This window comes from Megascapheus bottae, chromosome 9, assembly GCF_031878675.1.
Source record: "Megascapheus bottae isolate mThoBot1 chromosome 9, mThoBot2.hap1, whole genome shotgun sequence".
In the NCBI taxonomy this organism is placed as follows: Eukaryota; Metazoa; Chordata; class Mammalia; order Rodentia; family Geomyidae; genus Megascapheus; species Megascapheus bottae.
The window spans coordinates 26,823,355-26,841,822 of record NC_143517.1 but is presented as its reverse complement, the minus strand read 5'-3'; the positions used below and the strand labels follow the sequence as shown (position 1 = coordinate 26,841,822).

General features: G+C 42.1%; 1 protein-coding gene across 2 annotated transcripts in view; it reads left to right on the top strand.

Annotated features, from left to right (window-relative positions):
* Znf704 (zinc finger protein 704) overlaps positions 1 to 18,468 on the top strand; it is a 171,118-nt gene that overhangs the window by 147,547 nt on the left and 5,103 nt on the right. Inside the window, exons 5-9 of one of the 2 annotated variants that reach the window (XR_016536664.1) lie at positions 3,513 to 3,613; positions 6,645 to 6,912; positions 7,696 to 7,800; positions 15,775 to 15,872; positions 16,466 to 17,412. Coding sequence is in view for 1 of the 2 variants with exons in the window: in XM_090338989.1 (XP_090195115.1) it covers positions 3,513 to 3,613; positions 6,645 to 6,912; positions 7,696 to 7,800; positions 15,775 to 15,872; positions 16,466 to 16,577 (684 nt within the window). In the remaining variant the exon portion in view is untranslated. Of the gene's footprint in view, positions 1 to 3,512; positions 3,614 to 6,644; positions 6,913 to 7,695; positions 7,801 to 15,774; positions 15,873 to 16,465; positions 17,519 to 18,468 lie in introns of those variants that run through there. The other variant, XM_090338989.1, reaches the window with a different exon arrangement.

Sequence of the window (18,468 nt, the reverse complement as noted above, 5' to 3'; positions counted from 1 at the left end):
AAACCAGTCTTAGCTGCAGTTTTCACAAAATACAGTGAACCTAACTTTAGCATGTCAGTCAGTGAGAAAGCCAGCACTCCTCTTGCCCCTCCGCAGTCAAGTGCACCATGACTCCGGAGGAGCAACCACTGATCTGACTTTTCACACTCTATTCATGTTGACTCCTGCAGATCATTGAGTAAATGGAATCACACAGTGTCTATTTCCAGAAGAAAAAAAAAGACCAAACACTGGCAACAGGAATGCTCATTCGTTGCTGGTAGAAATATAACATAGCATAACTACTTTGTAAAACAGTTTGACAATTCCTTACAAAGCAGAACATGCATTTACCATATGACCCAGCGATTTCACTCTTGGATATGTATTTACCTAAGACATAAGAAAACACATGCCCACATACACACAAAAAAATGTGTAGACAAATGTTCGTAGCAGCTTTATTCATTATCACTCCAGACTGGAACTGGCCCAAATGTCCATCCACAGGCAAATGGATAAGCAAACTGCAGCATGTTCTGCTGTGGAATTCTACTCCATTCTAGGATGGGGAAAAACTTCTGATACACAAAACAATGGATGAATTTCAAAATCATGCTGTCAGAAAAGAAGCCAAAACAGAAAAAATATATTCTATGTTATTCCATTTACAAAGATCTCTTTGGTGTTTTTTTTATTTAATTTACTCATCACCACAACATCAATAGTGAATATGGGTGAGTGCTGGTATATTTTTGAATATTTGGATTCACTCACTACTTTGCACACCTTGACAATCCTCTCATTTTACAAATAAAGCGACACCCATAGAATAAAGCAGCTTATAAAGCTGCTTCCCTAATTAAGGAAATAGCTGAAACCCCACCAGCTTCTTAAGTAGTTACTAATCTTTAAAAATAGCAGGTCATACTAGACCTGGGTGGCTAATGCCTGTAATCCTAGCTACTCAGAAGGTTGAGATCTGAAGATCAAGGTTCAAAAAGCTAGCCCTGGCAAAAAAAAAAAGGACATGAGACTCTTATCTCCAATTAATCACCAGAAAACCAGAAGTGGTGCTGTGGCTCAAGTGGTAGAGCATTGAGCTGAAGAGTTCAGGGACAGTGCCCAGGCCCCCAGAGTTCAAGCTCCATTACCACCAAAAAAAAAAAAAAAAGAAGAATAGTTTAAGCCAGAAGCAGGTGTCACACACCTATAATCCTAGCTACTCAGAAAGCTGAGATCCAAGGATTACAATTCAGAGCCAGCCATGAGCAGGAAATTCCATGAGAGTCTAATCTCCAATAAACGTTGAGAAGAAGCCCGAAATGGCCCTGTGGCTCAAGTGATAGAGCTCTAGCTCTAGAGCACAGAGATGCTCAGGGACAACACCACGCCCTGAGTTCAAGCCCCAGGACTAGCCAAAAAAAAAAAAAAAGCCATCATTTGTTGAGGTCTAAGCCTCCTGAAAGAGCCATGAAGCCTCTGCCAAAGGGGAAGGAGTCCCCACGAGACAGGATGTTTAATGTGAAAAACTTGCACTAAGTGGATTCTCCCCCAGCTCTCAAGAACTCTGGTCTACTCTAGAAAAATGTGAACTGTAAATGTCTGAATTAACCCAGCTATATGCATATACATGTATGCATCCCTCAGATACCCTATTAAAAATAAACCTGATAGTTTCAGTTGCTTTAGAAAGGGCAAATACTAACCCAAGGCTGCTAGTATAGGAATGGGACTGCTTGTAAATTGTGGAATATAGTTTTAACTGAATTTATTCCGAAGCATGTCATATAATATTTTGAAACCAGGCCATGTTTCTTGTTTCTTCATGGCAGTCTGGTGTCTGTCAGGAAAACAAACTATTACAGGTATAAAACTATTGGAAAATAGAATCAGTGGCATATAATTTATTCCAGGACAGGCAGAACTACACACACAAGACCTTCCCTCTATCTCATTTTTTTAAAAATGAGTCTCAGACTTGGACTTAGTTTATCCCCTAAAGCAATTGGTCTTTCAGAGCTGTCTTGGAAACTATTGCAAAGGTAAATAATTTCCAGAAAGTTCTTTACAACTATTGGAGCCTCCAGACTTGGCTGATCCTAAAGAGTTTTTCAGGAAGCTTCTGTTCATTTCCTATTGTAGGTGCTTGTAGCTGCTCAGAGTTTCCGCTCCCAGTACGGTATTGGGAATGTTAAAGAAAACGAAGTTCCTAGCACAGGGCTGGTCACACAGTGAATTCCAGTCAACTTTGGCCTCCTTCTGCCCTTTATCTCTTCTCTGGCGCTTTATAGGAAGAGGTCTGTTCCTTGAGATCTGATGTCAGTTGACACTGAGACTTTGTGCTTTTTCCATTGGGGGTGAATGTTCAGCTGTTGTCCTATGCATTTGTGGACATTCCAGCTTTGTGAACATCTGTGAGAGTCCTGAGGAGGGGCTGGCGTGGGAGCACAGATGGGCCCTTCATACTTGGCTGCTGCCACTCTGCCAGCAGCTTTGCTTGGTTTGGCTTCCTTGGGCGAGCTTGGACCTGTGCAGCCATCTGGGCGTTGTTTATTTAGCTATTTTTTATATATATATTTTCCTTCTCTCATGGCTTGCTTTCCTACAGTGTAACAGCAAGTTGTCTGTCTACAGACAAAGGATTAGTTTCAACTGGATGAAGTGAGGGGACTTTGAAAAGTATTAAGCTACCACTTATGGGGCCTCAGGCCTACACCCTTGGCCTACATAAAGAGAAGCCATTCGATTTCATTAAAGTTGAGAGGCTTCAAAATAAGCAAGCAATTTTAGGTTGATTTTTTTTTTTAAAGAACTAGCTTTGTAGAATGAAGAGTAAGAAATAAACATGAAAAAAAGAGGATACCCTTCCCTAAATGTTACTGATGTTTTCTTTGGTTTCATTGTGATTATTGTGTTGTTTTGTTTTGTTTTTGTGTGTGTGTGCCTGTCCTATGTCTTAAACTCAGGGTCTTGGTGCTGTCCCTGAGCATTTTTTGCTCATAGCTAGTACTCTACCACTGGAGCCAAAGCTCTACTTTGGCTCTTTGGTGACTAGAGTTAATTTCCTGCCCACCTTAGTTTTATACAATGCTGCTCAGATCTCTGACTCCTGACAAGATAGGATTACAGATGTGACCCACCAGTGCCTGGCTCTACTCATGTTTTCTAATAACCTGCTTTTCCTCTGTACCAACCAAGCCCTGCTAGATACAAGTGGTACTCTCAAATGGAGTCCTCAGAAGAGCTTAATAAATGTATAGAGATGGTAGGACAAGTCATAGGAAATGATGTCAAAGAGTATCAAGGGCAAACAATCAGTGAAAGTGGTTGTACCCCTAAGCAAAAAGAGATAAGCAATCCAGAGGATTGCTAGACTGCTGAGAAGTTGGCTGGAGAGGGGAGAAGTCAAGAATGTGGGCAGCTATTACTTTCCTAATAAAAGAAGGAGAAAAAAACTATGTTGGGGTGATGAAATGCAAATGCTGAGGGATTCGTTTTCATGCTACTGTATCTGTCTTGTTTCTTTGTAGAACTCCATGAAAGTGATGTTCAAATGCCTCTGGAAGAACTGTGGCAAGGTGCTGAGCACTGCCGCAGGTATCCAAAAACACATCCGCACCATTCATCTCGGGTAAGGCCACCCTCCCTCAGGAGTTTCACATAGCCCCCAACAGTTCAGCCTCTGCTCTCTCTACTCTGAGATCACACACCACCACTGCGATGCCTTGGAAGACTGGACATTGCTCTTCCATAGATGTGCTCTTCCATATTTCCAAAGAGATAACCACCTCCAGTTACAGCCTAGTACATCCCAAGGCAAAGAGCATTTCCTTACTGACTGCCATTAGGCAAGTCCCTGGTCAGAGCTCTTGTTCCCTGTCAAATCATTGATAGTAACTGCTGGGTCATGTGTACGCATCAAAGATAACATGTGTGGGGAGATACTCAAAAAATATAAAGCCCTCGACTATGCATTCTGAATCAGGGATCTGTGACTGCACTACAGAGCATCCTTGAATCCCTTGAAATTGTCTATAAAATGAAGCGCACATTGGTTTCTGCCCTGGAGAGTGTTCATGGCTTTAAGCCTCTGAGGCACAGAGGACACTCTCCAGTATTGAAGAACTGCTGCACTTCTGGTGTAGCTCTTCTAATGGTGCCTGAGGATCTAGCTCAAATAAGCACTAAATTGGTAAAATCACAGTTTTCCTCCTTATGTATCGCAGCCTTTCCAATGAAAGTTCCCATGCAGCTTTGGACACCACAGCAGTTAGAGCTCACAGCAGAGGAGCCATGGAAGTTCAGCAGTGTTTGAGAGTCTTCCTTGTCAAGGCATCTGGGACTTAAGACAGGGCTTTGGGAAACTCTAAGTCACATTCTGTGTGCATCAGGCAATCATAACTCATGACCACCCAACCTTACATGCTCAGTTGCAGAGTTCTTTTGGCAACAGTCACTTTACCCAGCAAGGGATAAATTGAAGAGCTGAATTATCCATGAAAAGCCAGAAAGAGCAGAGGATGAAAATGAGTTTGAAGGTGATTTTGCTACATGCATGAGGTCAGCTCCATCAGTGAGGATGGAGAAAATAAGGTTCTTAATTCTTCAGGCTAATGTTTGGGTTACACATTAGAGCAAGGTACCCAAGTGTCGAAGCATTGGGGCTTCTGGTTCCCCAACCAGAGGATCTGCCTGCATTTCCCAAATGTCATAGTAAAATTCCACAGTACAGAACAGCCTCCAGTCTCTCCCCTATGCCTTCAAAGAAGGAAATCCCACAGCAGCTCCCTTCAAATCTCACTGTTAGGAAAATTCATGACAAAAACAGCTCAGGATAATCTACAGGTTTAGAAAGAACTTCACAAGGCTGGGCCTAGCAGGTCTTGTATTTGTTTAAAAGCCCTATCTTCCCAGAAAATTGAATCCTCTTCAGCCCCACTCAGCAGCACAGGCTATGTGTACACATATTTATAGACCACAAGTGGGATCACATGACTTTCCGCTGAGTTCCTAGAGTGTACTCACGGTGGGTCATATTCAAAAGGCAGCCACTGTAGTTGTTTCCCTAGCATCCCCTTTGGACTGAGAATTGCCTCAATAAATTATGGTCCATAGCCCTGGTAGCCACTGCCCAGGAAAGGGCCTGGGTTTGCAGGATGTCAGGGCTAAATAAGGCCTGAGGCCTGAGCTTTGTCATGGACTGGGAAAAAGTACACTGTCCTTTCCTTAATCTAGGAACTTGATTACATAACTGTGAGATAGTGGGCTATTTTCAATAAATGTTGGCTGTGTGTTAGTATGGGGAGGGGTGTCATAGCCTTGCATCCATGTAAAAAGTATACTGTTTCTTTCTTCACTTTCACTCCATTCTTGTATGCCAGGAGTTGATCCTGGGGACTCTCCTAGAGGCCTCAGTGCCCCCTGGATCTGTGTGTCTATTAGTAGCACTTGGCAGCCAGCAGCAACTCAGCCAGGAAGTAGGACCAGGAATAGAACATAGGTTCATTCTTTATCCCTCTCTCTGGGGTCTTCAATGGTATGCTGGTCAGAAAGCCAAACCCAGCTAGACCTGATACGAGCCAAAGACACTTCCCCAGGCACCTCAGTCCCAGAGCTCAGAGGAGCTGGAAGGGGAAAGAAGCCAGTCTTTTGACTAATCAGAAAGGCCAAAGGGGCAGGGAGGACAGTTTATTTTAGGGATCATTACAAAGGAAACAAGTTTGTTCCAAGTCAGCAGTCTATGGCTGCTATTAGATGTATCCTTAAAGTAAGGGGTGCCCTGGACTTCCAGTCTGAGAAAGATTTCCTCCTAGGACTCTCTATAAAAAGCAGTGTTCCTACCCAATCACTTATTTTGCTTAAGGACATTCTTACGCTGTTTAATTTTTCCATCTTGGGCTTACCAATGCCTGATATATTAAATGTATATTTCATTGTCTATTTTTCATCTGCCCCCTCCATTAGACTTAAGTTTCATTAGGACAGAGACTATGCTTTGTTCGCTATAACAGCAAGAGAAAGGACACTTGAAATATAATAGATTCTCAGTAAATTGTAGTCAGATGGTTAAATGGGTAGATTGGGAGATGTGAGACGTTGCCATAGACTCATTTTCTGTTGCTGAAATAAAATACCTGAGTCTAGGTAATTAATAACGAATAGTTTATACGACCCACATTCCTGAAGGCTGGGAAGTCCAAGTCCTTGGCACTGGCATCTTTGCTCAGTTTCTAGTGAGGATCTTCCTGCTACATCATGACATGGCAGAGAAAGTGACATGTTGAGGCCAGAGCAGAGTATACTAGCTTAATTCTGTCTTATTCCTCTTTATAAAGCCACTAATGATGTCTTGGGGGTTCCATTCTTGTGGCCTCATATAATCCTAAGTACCTCTCAAAGACCCCATTTCCAAACACCAAGAACATGTTAAATTTGAAGGATTAACTTCATGAGCTTTGAGGGAAAAAAACAAAACCATTCAAACAATAGGAGAGGTTGGGAAGATTCCCTGGACGTGGATAGGTGAGTATTGAAGGATGAGAAAGATAGCTCTAGGCAGACAAGAGAGAGGGGGCATTCCAGACAGAGGGCACTGCATCTGCAGGATTTCAAGGCAAGAGAGCTGACTGGCTGAGCCCATCTGTTTTGCTCTCCTGCATTAGGCGTGTTGGAGACTCTGACTATAGTGATGGAGAAGAAGATTTCTACTACACTGAGATCAAGCTCAACACAGACTCCATGGCAGATGGACTGAGCAGCCTGGCCCCAGTTTCTCCCTCCCAGTCCCTGGCTTCACCTCCTACTTTCCCTATCCCTGACTCAAGCCGGACAGAAACTACTTGTGCCAAATCCGACGCTAAACTGATGACACCATTGAGCCGCTCAGCTCCCACCACCCTCTACCTCGTGCACACCGACCATGCCTACCAGGTGATTGCACATTTACTCTGATCTGAGCCAAAAGCAGTAGCCATCTTCCTGCCAAAAATAGGAATGCGTATATGTAATAAAATTTTGGAATTTGACCATCAAAAAACATGAAAGGTTTTGCTTAGAGGTGTATTAAAAAAATCTATACCTAGAGGCCGGGAGTTTGGCTTAGTGGTAGAGTGCTTACCTACCATGCACGAAGACCCGGGTTCGATTCCTCGGTACCACATCCATAGAAAAAAAAAAGCTGGAAATGGTGCTGAGACTCAAGTGGTAGAACTCTAGCCTTGAGAAAGTCCAAGGACAGTGCTCAGGCCCTGAGCTAAAGCCCAGGACTGGCAAAAAAAAAAAAAATCTGTACCTAGCTGGGTGCCAGTGGCTCACATCTGTAATCCTAGCTACTCAGGAGGCTGAGATATGAGGGTCACTGTTTAAAGCTAGCCTGGGCAGGAAAGTCCATGAGACTCTTATCACCAATAAACTACTCAGAGAAAAAGCTGGAAGTGGTGCTGTGGTACAGGTGGTAGAACACGAGCCTTGAGTACAAAGAGGCTCAGGGACAGTTCCCAAGGCACTGAGTTCAAACCCCAGGATGGTCAAATATATATTGCGGGGGGGGGGGGGGGGAGTCTGTACCTGCTTGCGACTTTTGAGTCTGCCAAGGAGATGATCTAAGTTATTAATATACCTGACACGGTTCCCATTAATTACTTTGATATTAATAACTTAAACCCAGAGGGTGGGGGAGGTTCTTTCATAATAACTCTGTTTTCTATTTAACAGGCCACACCGCCTGTAACCATTCCAGGATCGGCCAAGTTCACCCCTAATGGCAGCAGCTTCAGCATTTCTTGGCAGTCTCCTCCGGTCACTTTCACGGGCATTCCAGTAAGTAGACAAAGAAGCCAGAAATATGGCAAAGTCAAATGTAAACATAGAGAATAAATTACAGAAATGTAACAAATGCAAAAAAACCACACATACAAAAAATCACACTTGGTAGACAGGCAGTCTGCCAATTGAGCCACACCTTTCTCTTTTGCTTCGGCCAGCCCTGAACTAGTTTTCCAGCCTCCAGAGTAACTGGGATTCTAAGCAAGTGTTACCAGGGCCAGGCCAAAAGTATGATATTTTATTAGGTAATATAAACTCATCAGCAAGGTATCTCATAGTTCAGACAGGCTCAACGTCTCTGAATAAGATGCTCGTAATGGCACTTTAGGAAACATGAGAATGTTGATAAGAAGCATGTTAGAAATTATTTACATTGATGGTATATTTATGTTCCCAAAACACTACAGAATTAAGAGCTGAACTCATACCTTGTACGTAAAAAAGTGTTTACCATCTAAAATTTGTTACTTTCAAATTATATTGTGGGTATTGTCATTTGTAGCTCCAAGAACAAAAGAATTGAATTGTTTTTTCTTTCAAGGCCTACAGAATCCATACTGATGGGTAATTTGAAAAGTAATGACTATGGAAGCATCCAGCCAGACTTAAATAGTACTTAAGAATTAATTTGACATCTTAAATTACTTCTGTCTAATGAATCACCAGGAATTAACTTGATTTCTAGCCATGTATTTTAAAGTGTCTTGGATCTTCTGTAGCTTATTAGAGAATACCCACAGTATCAGTACCTTCGATGGTATATAATTCCTGATAAGGGTCAGAAAGTGGCTTAGAATAATGGACATGACCCTTCTTTTCTCTTCTCTACCCCTTCCTGCAAAGACCCTACAAGAGTTCCTTATTGTCAACTATTGGCAATTCCCAGAGTTCCCAGCAAGTCCAAAAGCCTCCTGGGGCACCAATAAAAAATGAAAGTGGCTGAATGAATTATGCTGTGCTGACAATGAATATGTATTCAATTCCTTAGAGGAATAGCCAACAATAAAAGGCATCCTGCTGGCAGCAAGTTGGGTAGTGATGGCTTCCAAAAAAAACACTCCTAGCATTTAAGTTTCAAATAATACCATGGCTCTAGAATCATTTTGACAGTTGCCTGTTTCATTAACTAGTTGTAGTTGCTGGTCAAACTGAAAGAATACCCTTGTCAGTAGATAGTAGCAGAGAAAAACAGCTTAGACATACAGGTATTAGCTAGCTCCTGGCAGGAACATTGATCCAACAATATCAGTGTCAGAGGTTAATGAGTGTTCTTCTGGGGATTTTTTCCTTGGTAAACATCAAAAGGCCCAGAGTGGCTTTCCACAGCACATCTGAGACAGCACTTCTATGTTAGCCTAGAATGGCAGCTCCAATAGCAGAATTATTGAATGCTTTCCTCCCTGCCTTTGAGTGGGAAGAACGTTGACAAGCATATGCCAACTTGTCCATCTGATGTCAAGCCAAGAATAGCAAAGCCTTCCCCCTTTGCTTCTGAAGTACAGAGAAGTCACTCTTGTTGGGTTTTTACTAGGTGCCTGACTCCTCAGTTCCTAAGTGATGTCACTCTCCAGCTCATTACCATAACAAAATAACATAGACTGGGTGAGTTCAATACCTTATATTGTTTTCCAACAACAAGAATGTAAAACACTGGATATGTCTCAGGTCTTCTTGTGTGGTTTAACAGCGAGGCTGTAGCAGAGAACTTTGACTGTGGCAGAGCTGACTGGGTAGCCCACTGAGCTGCTGTGTTGTCTTCTGTTGTTTTTGGTTTTTGGGTTTTTTTTCATCAGAGCATTCTGAGTCTGTCTAATTGTGTTATCTATAGCAGCAAAGACTTTTTTGCAGTTGAGCTTGCTAGTCTTTTTTTTTTTTTTTTAATGAATGGTAGGAAGGATGTGAGTTGCTAGTCCTTTTTTAAGAAGGGGCAGGAGAGGATATTTTTCAAAGACTTGTTTTATTCCAGAAAGACAAGAACATTTAAGAATGTTTCTATAAAATGGACACAAATAGAGAAATGGGCTTGCTGTCCTGCTCCTACTGGTGGACCAGCTTTCCTGGTGGCCAGCATTCCTGAAGGTTCCCACACATTTATGGACCGGTGCTAGTACCTGTCCCTAGATCCAGGGGCTCAGGGGTGCCGTCACAGGGAGACAGAATCAGTTCAGACGGCAGTTATCTAAGTTTTAAATTATAATGAATTACTATTAGTGATGATTTCACTTATGTCCAAACTATAGTTTCTATTCCATCTTTCTCCCTCTCCCTCTCTGTCTCTGTCTTTATCTCTTTCTGTGTCTGTCTGTCTGTCTCTCTCTCTGTGTATCTTTCTGTGTCTCTATCTCTGTCTCTGTCTCTGTCTCTCTCTCTCTCTCCCTCTCTCTCTCCCTCCCTCCCTCCCTCCCTCCCTCCCTCCCTCCCTCCCTCCCCCTCCCTCCCTCCCTCCCTCCCTCCCCCTCCCTCCCTCCCTCCCTCCCTCCCTCCCTCCCTCCCTCCCTCCCTCCCTCCCTCCCTCCCTCTCTCTCTCTCTCTCTCTCTCTCTCTCTCTCTCTCTCTCTCTCTCTCTCTCTCTCTCTCTCTCTCTCTCTCTCCAAAACAAATGGGCCTGGAGATGGTCACCTCAGTCAGAGTTCTTGTTACTCTGTCTTTGAGATCTGATATTGAGAAATGTTTTGAACACTATCTAGAAAATAGGGGAAATCCCCTTCTGAACAATTTTAAGGTTTGTGAAATTTTACTTATTCATTTGCTTGTGCCTGGTTTCCTCAACACTGGGTTTTAATGAGTTCTCCAGTAAGGCCCTTCCCAGAGATGTGTAACTCAGAAGGCTGGTCTATATATTTACAAACACTACTGAAGTTCCATCTTTTCTAGCCTAAGGCTATGAGAAGGGAGGAAGGAAAAGGCTTTCTTTTAACTTTTTCTCTAGTGACTTGTTTTTACTTCCAATTATCTGCATTCCTTTCTCTGTCAGTTTTATGACAGAAAACTAAGAGCTCTGGTCTCCTTCATTAATCAGCTCAAGTTACCATAACAAACATAGATTGGGTGAGTTAAACAACAGGTACTTATTTTCTCACCATTCTAAAGGCTGGAAATCCAAAATCAAGGTGTCAGCCAGTTTAATTCCTGGTGACAGCTCTCTTCCTGGTTTGTAGGTGGTCATTTTCTGGCTGTCTTTTCACCCAGGCTTTCCTCTGTGTGCAGCCAATAGCAAGGAAGGATGGAAGGCAAGACAGAGAGAAAGGAAGTGACACACAAGTGTGTATTACCCTCTGATGTCCCTTCTTGTAAAGACACTAATCCTATTGGATCAGGGTCTCACACTTTGACCTTATTTAATCTTAATTCCTTAAAGGTCTTATTTCCAAGTATACCACAGGAGAGGAAGGGTGCTAGAGTTTTAACATATGAATTTGGAGGGGGTGGTAGTGTGTAGTTGTTAGATTGTTAACTCAATTATCCAATTCACTAATTGGTTTGGGCTATTTTTTTCTTTTGTTTTCAATTCCTTGAAAGTTTCAAAATAGTAGAGTAAACCTTGCTATTTGCAGGAATATTGTCCCAAGATCATCACTGAAGAAAGCCTGCAAATTCTCAGGATGCAGAGTTCAGTACTGTGCACCAGAGGTTTGCTTCAGTTTTGCCATAATGTCACCCAACTTCCATTAGAGACATGCCACTTTTCAACAATCTCACATTATAATTTTATCTCTTAAATTAAGCTCATTAACTTTTACTTTGCTTTGTGGACGCTATTTACTCTTGTGAAGGCATATTTTCACAAAATCAGTAATGCAGGACCTGCTCAGAGCTTCTCTCCATCAATTATGCTACTTTATAACCACGTAAGAATTTTAAAGTTGAGGTTTTGATTTTTTTTTGCCAGTCTTAGGACTTGAACTCAGGGCCTGGACATTGTCCTTGAGTCTTGCTGTGCTCAAGGCTACTGCTCTACCACTTGAGCCACAGAGCCATTTCCTACTTTTTCTATGTGGTACCTAGTGTTTCATGCATGATAGGTCTACCACGAAGCCACATTCCCCTTGATGGTCAATACTGGATGTAATATATCCATGCTGCACTTTGTAAGAAGACAAAACCAGTCGATGTCTTCTCTCTTTTCCTTTCCTTTTTTTTTTTTTTTTTTTTTTTTTGTGGGTCATGGAGCTTGAACTCTGGGCCTGGGCCCTGTCCCTGAGCTCCTCAGGTCAAGGCTACCATCCTATCCCTGGGGGTGGGTGTTGTCCCTGAGCTCTTCAGCTCCACCCTAACCTGGAGCCACAACCCCACCTCCCATTTTCTTGGGGCTAATTGGAGATAAGAGTCTCCAGTTCTTTGGTGCCCCTGCTGGCTTTGAACCTTGATCCTCACATCTCAGTCTCCTGAGAAGCTAGGATTACAGGCATGAGCCACTGTGCCCGGCTCAAGATCTTTTCTATTCCAATTGAGGGATAAAAGGTCATAAAGAAGAGAAATTTCTCCAACACATTCACAATAGGGCACAACCTTTAAAATATTGCTATCCTATCAGGCTCAGTTGCAAATCCTGTTCCTGCCAACTATGAACTCTGACCTGTAGCCAATCACATACCCTCCATTCCAATCCTTCCTTGTAAAGTTGTGTTATTTGGCACAGTGCCTGCCATGAGGCTACCATTATAAAATATTTACTATTTCTGATACCATTACTGTAGAATAGGGATCAGAGGCAGGAATTTATTTTTGCCAGTCCTGGGACTAGAACTCAGGGCCTGGGCACTGTCATTCGGCTTTCTCAAGACTAGCACTCTACTACTTGAGTCATAGAATCACTTCCAGCTTTTTCCTGTGTATGTGGTACTGAGGAATCAGAACACAGGGCTTTGTGCCTGTTAGGCCAGTACTCTACCACTAGGCCATGCTCCTGGCCCCAGGAAATTCTTTCACTTAACATCAATTCATACCACACAAATACATCAGAGGAAACTCACCACAATTTTACCATAGTTTCGGTTCTATAAACTCTAATCAGGATGCAACATTATGGACACCTACATTAATAATTTTATTTATCTGGAAATGAGATTAGTTAGTACTAAGTATATTCCCCATCAAATATACCACTTGATAGAACTTAGAAAAGAATAAGAAATGAAAGAAAGATTAAAATGGAGACTACTTGAAATAGTGCTTCCTCCATATCCTTGCTGGCATTTGTTAATTTTTGTCTTTTTTTTGATTATAGTTAACTAGAATGAGATGATAGCTCACAGTGGGTTTTTTTTGTCGGTTGTGGGACTTGAACTCGGCCTGGGTGCTGTCCCTGAGCTCTTCAAATCACTGACCTACTCCTTGAGCCACAGCCCCACTTCCTCGTAGTGGTTTTAATTTGCACTTCCCTTATGACTTTTGAGATTGCTCCATTTTTTATGTACTTTCTTACCATTTGCACAGCTTTTTAAATGTCATGTTTCATTCTTTAGCCCTTTTTAAACTTGATTGTTTAGGGGTAATTGGTCATATTTTTTTAGTTCTTTGTGTATTCTGGATGTTATTTTTTTTCCTTTGACATAGAGTGCCATGATAAGTCCTAAAAGGAAACAAACTATGCGCCTCCTGTTTCTGCTTCCCAAGTTGTGAGATTATAGGTGTGCACTGCCATACCCAGCTATGCTGTCACTGGATTTGGTTATTTGCTGCTTTTGCTGTATAGAAGCTTCTTAACTTGATAGAATCCCATTAGTCTATTTTCACTTCTTTGCCTGTGCCTTCTATCAGTGATGTGGCAGCATGGAAGAGTGAAAAGAGCAGGGATTTGACATTATCCAGAAGAGAGTTCTGGATAATTGCCAGCTAGTGTTGGACAAACCAATTCCAACCCTAATTCTCCTGTTTAACTGGGTAGCCTTGACAATATACTTCTGTAAGGCAGAAATTATGGCAATTTTTTTTCAAATTAGAAGAGAAAAACAAGCACTAGTGGCTCATGCCTATAACCCTAGCTACTCAGCAGACTGAGAACTGATGATCACAATTCGAAGCCAGCTCAGGCAAGAAAGTCCATGAGACTCTTATCTTCACCCACTAGAAAACCTGAAGTAGTCCTCATCAGAGTGGTAGAGCACTAGCCTTGAGCAGCAGAACTCAGGGACGGTACCCAGGCCCTGAGTTTAAGCCCCACGCCTGACAAATAAATAAGAAGGGGCTGAGGATGTAGCTTAATAGTAGAGCATGTGCTCAGTATATATAACCCCACACACAGAAAGAGAGGGAGGAGGAGAAAGAGAGAGAGAATATGACTTTAGATAACATATGAGGTATTTAGCTTGTGGTTCACTTACATAGCAAATTTTAGTAGTAATAATAAATCTCTACCATTACCACATTTACTTCTAAGATGCCATGTAACTCATTTCTCTACTCAAATTCTACATTTCTTTATTTCAGAGATAAAAGTAATATTACTTTTTTGCAGGGTTGCTGTGAGGACTAACAGAGGATTATCTGCGGCCCTCGATAGCTAAGGCACTTTGTTTTGATATCTTGCATTCTGTACAAGCCAGGTGCACTGCGGGATGAGGAGCGTTCTGCTCTTGAAGGACCCATGTGACTAGACACAAAAGTGCACGCAGACTCCAAACCCTTCATTTAAAAATAAATTCTGGGGTCGGGAGTTTGGCCTAGTGGTAGAGTGCTTGCCTAGTATGCACGAAGACCTGGGTTCAATTCATCGGCACCACATACATAGAAAAAAGCTGGAAGTGGTGTTGTGTCTCAGACAAGGACAGTGCTCAATCCCTGAGTTCCAGCCCCAGGACTGGCAAAAAGAAAATAAATAAATAAATAAATAAATAAATAAATAAATAAATAAATAAATAAATAAATAAATTCTAAGTATAACCTTCACCTAGCTTTACCTTAAAAACAAGATGATACGACTCATGTATGGAACGACTCATATTTACAGTAACAATCATTAATATCCTTTTTATTTGCACGTATGTTTTTTAAATTCATAAAAATAACACTGGTGTGCAACCCCTTTACTTTGAAAGAAACAGAAAATATCTGAGCTAGAGAAAACCAGTTCTCTAAATGTGCCCCAGGAATGCTCCCTGGACGGCTGTGGTCAAGTACTGTTTAATTACTTGAAACATCACTATTCTTTTATTAGAAAAATGGAGGACGAGACTTTGGGGAGTGATGTAATAAGAACAGGTAATACAGAGAAACCGTGTGAATGATCCAAGAGGAACTGGGGGCAGTTGAGGGTGAGCAGAAGGATGGCAGCGTTACACACGCTGGTATCAAGCAGAGCCCACACTTGGCCATCACAAGTGCTGTGAGCTTGGACAGGTCATTTACCCTCCCTGTAGCTTGGTTTCCTTATCTAGAAAATGAGGCTGAAGGTAGCACTTGCTGTGTAGAATAGTTGTGAAAATCAAAGCTATTGTCAGCATGCCTGGCACATAGTGTGTGCTCAGTGAGTCTCTTGTGGAAGACGAGGTCGTTTCTTCAGGCTCTTGGCTTCTTGCCCTATTCCTATTTGGCCGCCAGGGTCTGCTCTAGCAATGCATTATATGAGAACTACAGCTGTGAAGGATCTCCACAGAGGCGCTCTGTCTTTGATGTGCTGTGCTCACTGCCTTGCTAGCCGTGGTGATCTTGGATAAATCTTGTAGCTCTTGTTAGGTATTCCTCATCTTCTAAACAAAGCATTATAAAGCTTGTTCTGCTTGACAGACAGGATTCATGAAGATTCTCCTTTGAAAATTGTCACCATTTTATTTTGACCATTTGTTTGGGGCTGAGTTTAATTTCTGTCCTGAGCTTCCACACACACAATTTTAGCCTGTGGTCTCTGAGATAAAGGTATTTTATCTGCAATGCCTAGTGGTCAAGGACCACTGCCCATGTGGCAATGGTTAGATGAACATTTAAGATACAGATCTGTTCTATCAACATGGTTTCCCGTGTATTCCCCAGGTGTCACCAACACATCATCATCCAGTGGGCACAGGAGAGCAGAGGCAGCACGCTCACACGATCTTGTCCTCCCCGCCCAGAGGAATAGTCAGCCTGAGGTATGACTGCATGAAACTCGCTGCTAGAGAATTTCCTAGCTCAGAGGAGCCAGAGATTCGATTTTCTGTAACTTTCTCCATAGCCTAAAATGTACCCTTCCTTTTTGTCCCCAGGGCTTTTCTCATTCTTGTCTGTTAATGAAAATCTATTTTGAGGATGTAGTAGTTTACAGTAAGCTTTCCTACAAAGCAGATAATGGTGATACTCGGGCTACTGAGAACTGTGTTACATTAGCTATAAGGTAGGGTTTCAATCCGGATCAAGGAGGATTTACTCATGAAGTCCCCAGCCAGAATTTCAGAAACAAGAGAAACCAGGAAACACTGGGAAAATACATACTTGAAAATTTGATAGAGCAATGTTGCTCTCTACTGGTATTTCTTATATTTGCTCATTTAATCTAATTGTATGAATGTAGTCAATGAACATGTCCACAGATGAACAACTACATCCCTTTGAGTATTCCCTTGAGCTTCTAACAGTTATGTGATGGCCAGGAAAATATCTAGCTTGCACTAAAGTCTGACATTTTTCTCTCACTCCTTGAAGCTCTCCATGCAACGTCCTCTGACTTCCTCTTCCTGTCTTACAGGAAGCCCAGGGGAGAGGGCAAAAAGTGCCGGAAGGTGTACGGGATGGAGAATCGGGATATGTGGTGCACAGCCTGCCGCTGGAAGAAGGCCTGCCAGAGGTTCATCGACTGATCCAGGCATGGGCACTGTGCCTGAGCTGCTCCTTCTCTCACCTTCCACTGCAGGTGTTGGAAAGGGTTTCTCCTTCGAAACGAAGGAGGCCCAGGGAAATCCCTTCCAGGAACCGTGGTGGAATTAACAGCAAAAAAAAAAAAAAAAAAGAAGAAGAAAAAGAAAAGAAAAAACTACCACCTTCTCTGCTCTTGCTGAGGATCTAGCCAAGAGCAGCTAGAAAGATTTCCTTTTCCTTGCAAAAGAAAAATCAACTATGTTTGCTGTGCATCTCAGTCTTAAAACTGTGGACTTCTGTAGCAGTTGAACCAACCAAGTCCATTTTTCCTAGAAGGAGGCATATTTTGCTAAGCTTTCTGAATTATGGTATTTCCAAGGTTCTCTTTTTTACTCTTAAAACACTCACATAAGCTACATGTTGGTAGCATTTGTACAAAGAACATTATGTACTTTGTGAATAGTCTTTTCTCTGTTTTCCATTTGACTTCTTGGAGCAGTTCACATCACAATGCGCTGTGAGAAAGAGCAGCACTCTGGGTATCTTTTCTGAGTCTGTTTTGTTTGTTTTGTTTTTTTAAGCATGGCCCCCAATGGAACCATGCTAGCTAGAGCTGTTAGCTTGGAGAGCCCGGAATGGCATAAGTTGGAAAAACCATTGGCAGTGGAAATAACCAGCAGACTTCACTCCAAGCTGAGTTCTGGACAGCCAGTTGTCAAGACTGGGAAACATCTAGAAGTCTTCCTGGGATCTATTAGAAGCTTTTACCCAAGAGTTGGCACAACCAGTTCTCTACCTGCCACTACTCAATCAAGAAGTGGTTCTGTTAGCCATCTGGTAAGCCTTGCTGCTTCTTTCAGGGATCAAACCAAGTGCAGCTCGAATCTATTTGCACTGCTTGTCTATCAAGATGGTAGCCAGGTCCATGGGTCATCTGCCCCCCGCCCCCCCCCCCCCCCGCCAGATGCCACCACTGACTGATGCCAGAAAAGATAGAGAACTCTAGACTGTCCTGACAGGTTTGCTTTAAGCAACAGAGCACAGCTGACATGTCCCCATCTGCTCAGAAAGTTCCATTAGGTCAACAAACCAACTTCCATTCTGAGTGCACTTTTATAGGTTTTATGCTTTAGCTTATGGGCGATGGGTTCATAAGCAACATGAACATTACATGGATAAGTAGAAGACCTAAACCTTTATTTTTCTTATAATGAATATTGGAGTTATTTGTTAGGCATTCCCTCAGAGGGAACATATAGAACACCAAGAGGAAAACACATGTTGGTCTAGGAATCTCTCTTTGAGTAGGGTCAGGGCTTGTACTGGGCCAATTATTGGGATCACTAACCTGTTGTCCATGCTTTGTTTGTATGTTTGGGGTGGTGGTGGTATGAAAAGTAGGGAGAAGCTACCAAGCCCATAACTAAACTTTAAACTCATTCTCCATCTTCCCTACTCTTAATCGCCCTGCTGAAGACCTATTGCTCCTTTCTACCTGTGCAACGAAGTGTAAGTAACCTAAAGGTGGCACTGTGCAGGGAGGGGGACATAGGAAGTTTAAGTGAAATTGCGCAGAGAAAAGCTTAATATATATGTAGAGATTGTACATAGGGTTTTTTTTTAAAGAGTAAAAGAAGACCACCTCGTAATAATAGATGTCCTTTGTTAATGTAAGGGAGATATAAGGAAATGCTACAGTGCAACATCCATCATTTGTGCATTCATATATTTTGGCAATTTTATTTTTTGAACTCATATATGACTTTTTAGAAGATATTCCTAGAAAGAGATCTGATTTTTTCCCTTAATTATTTTTTTAAAAGAACACTTATTTCAAGAGAAAAAGGAAAAAAAAAGAAAGGGCTTTATCTAATTGTATATGATTCCTGATCA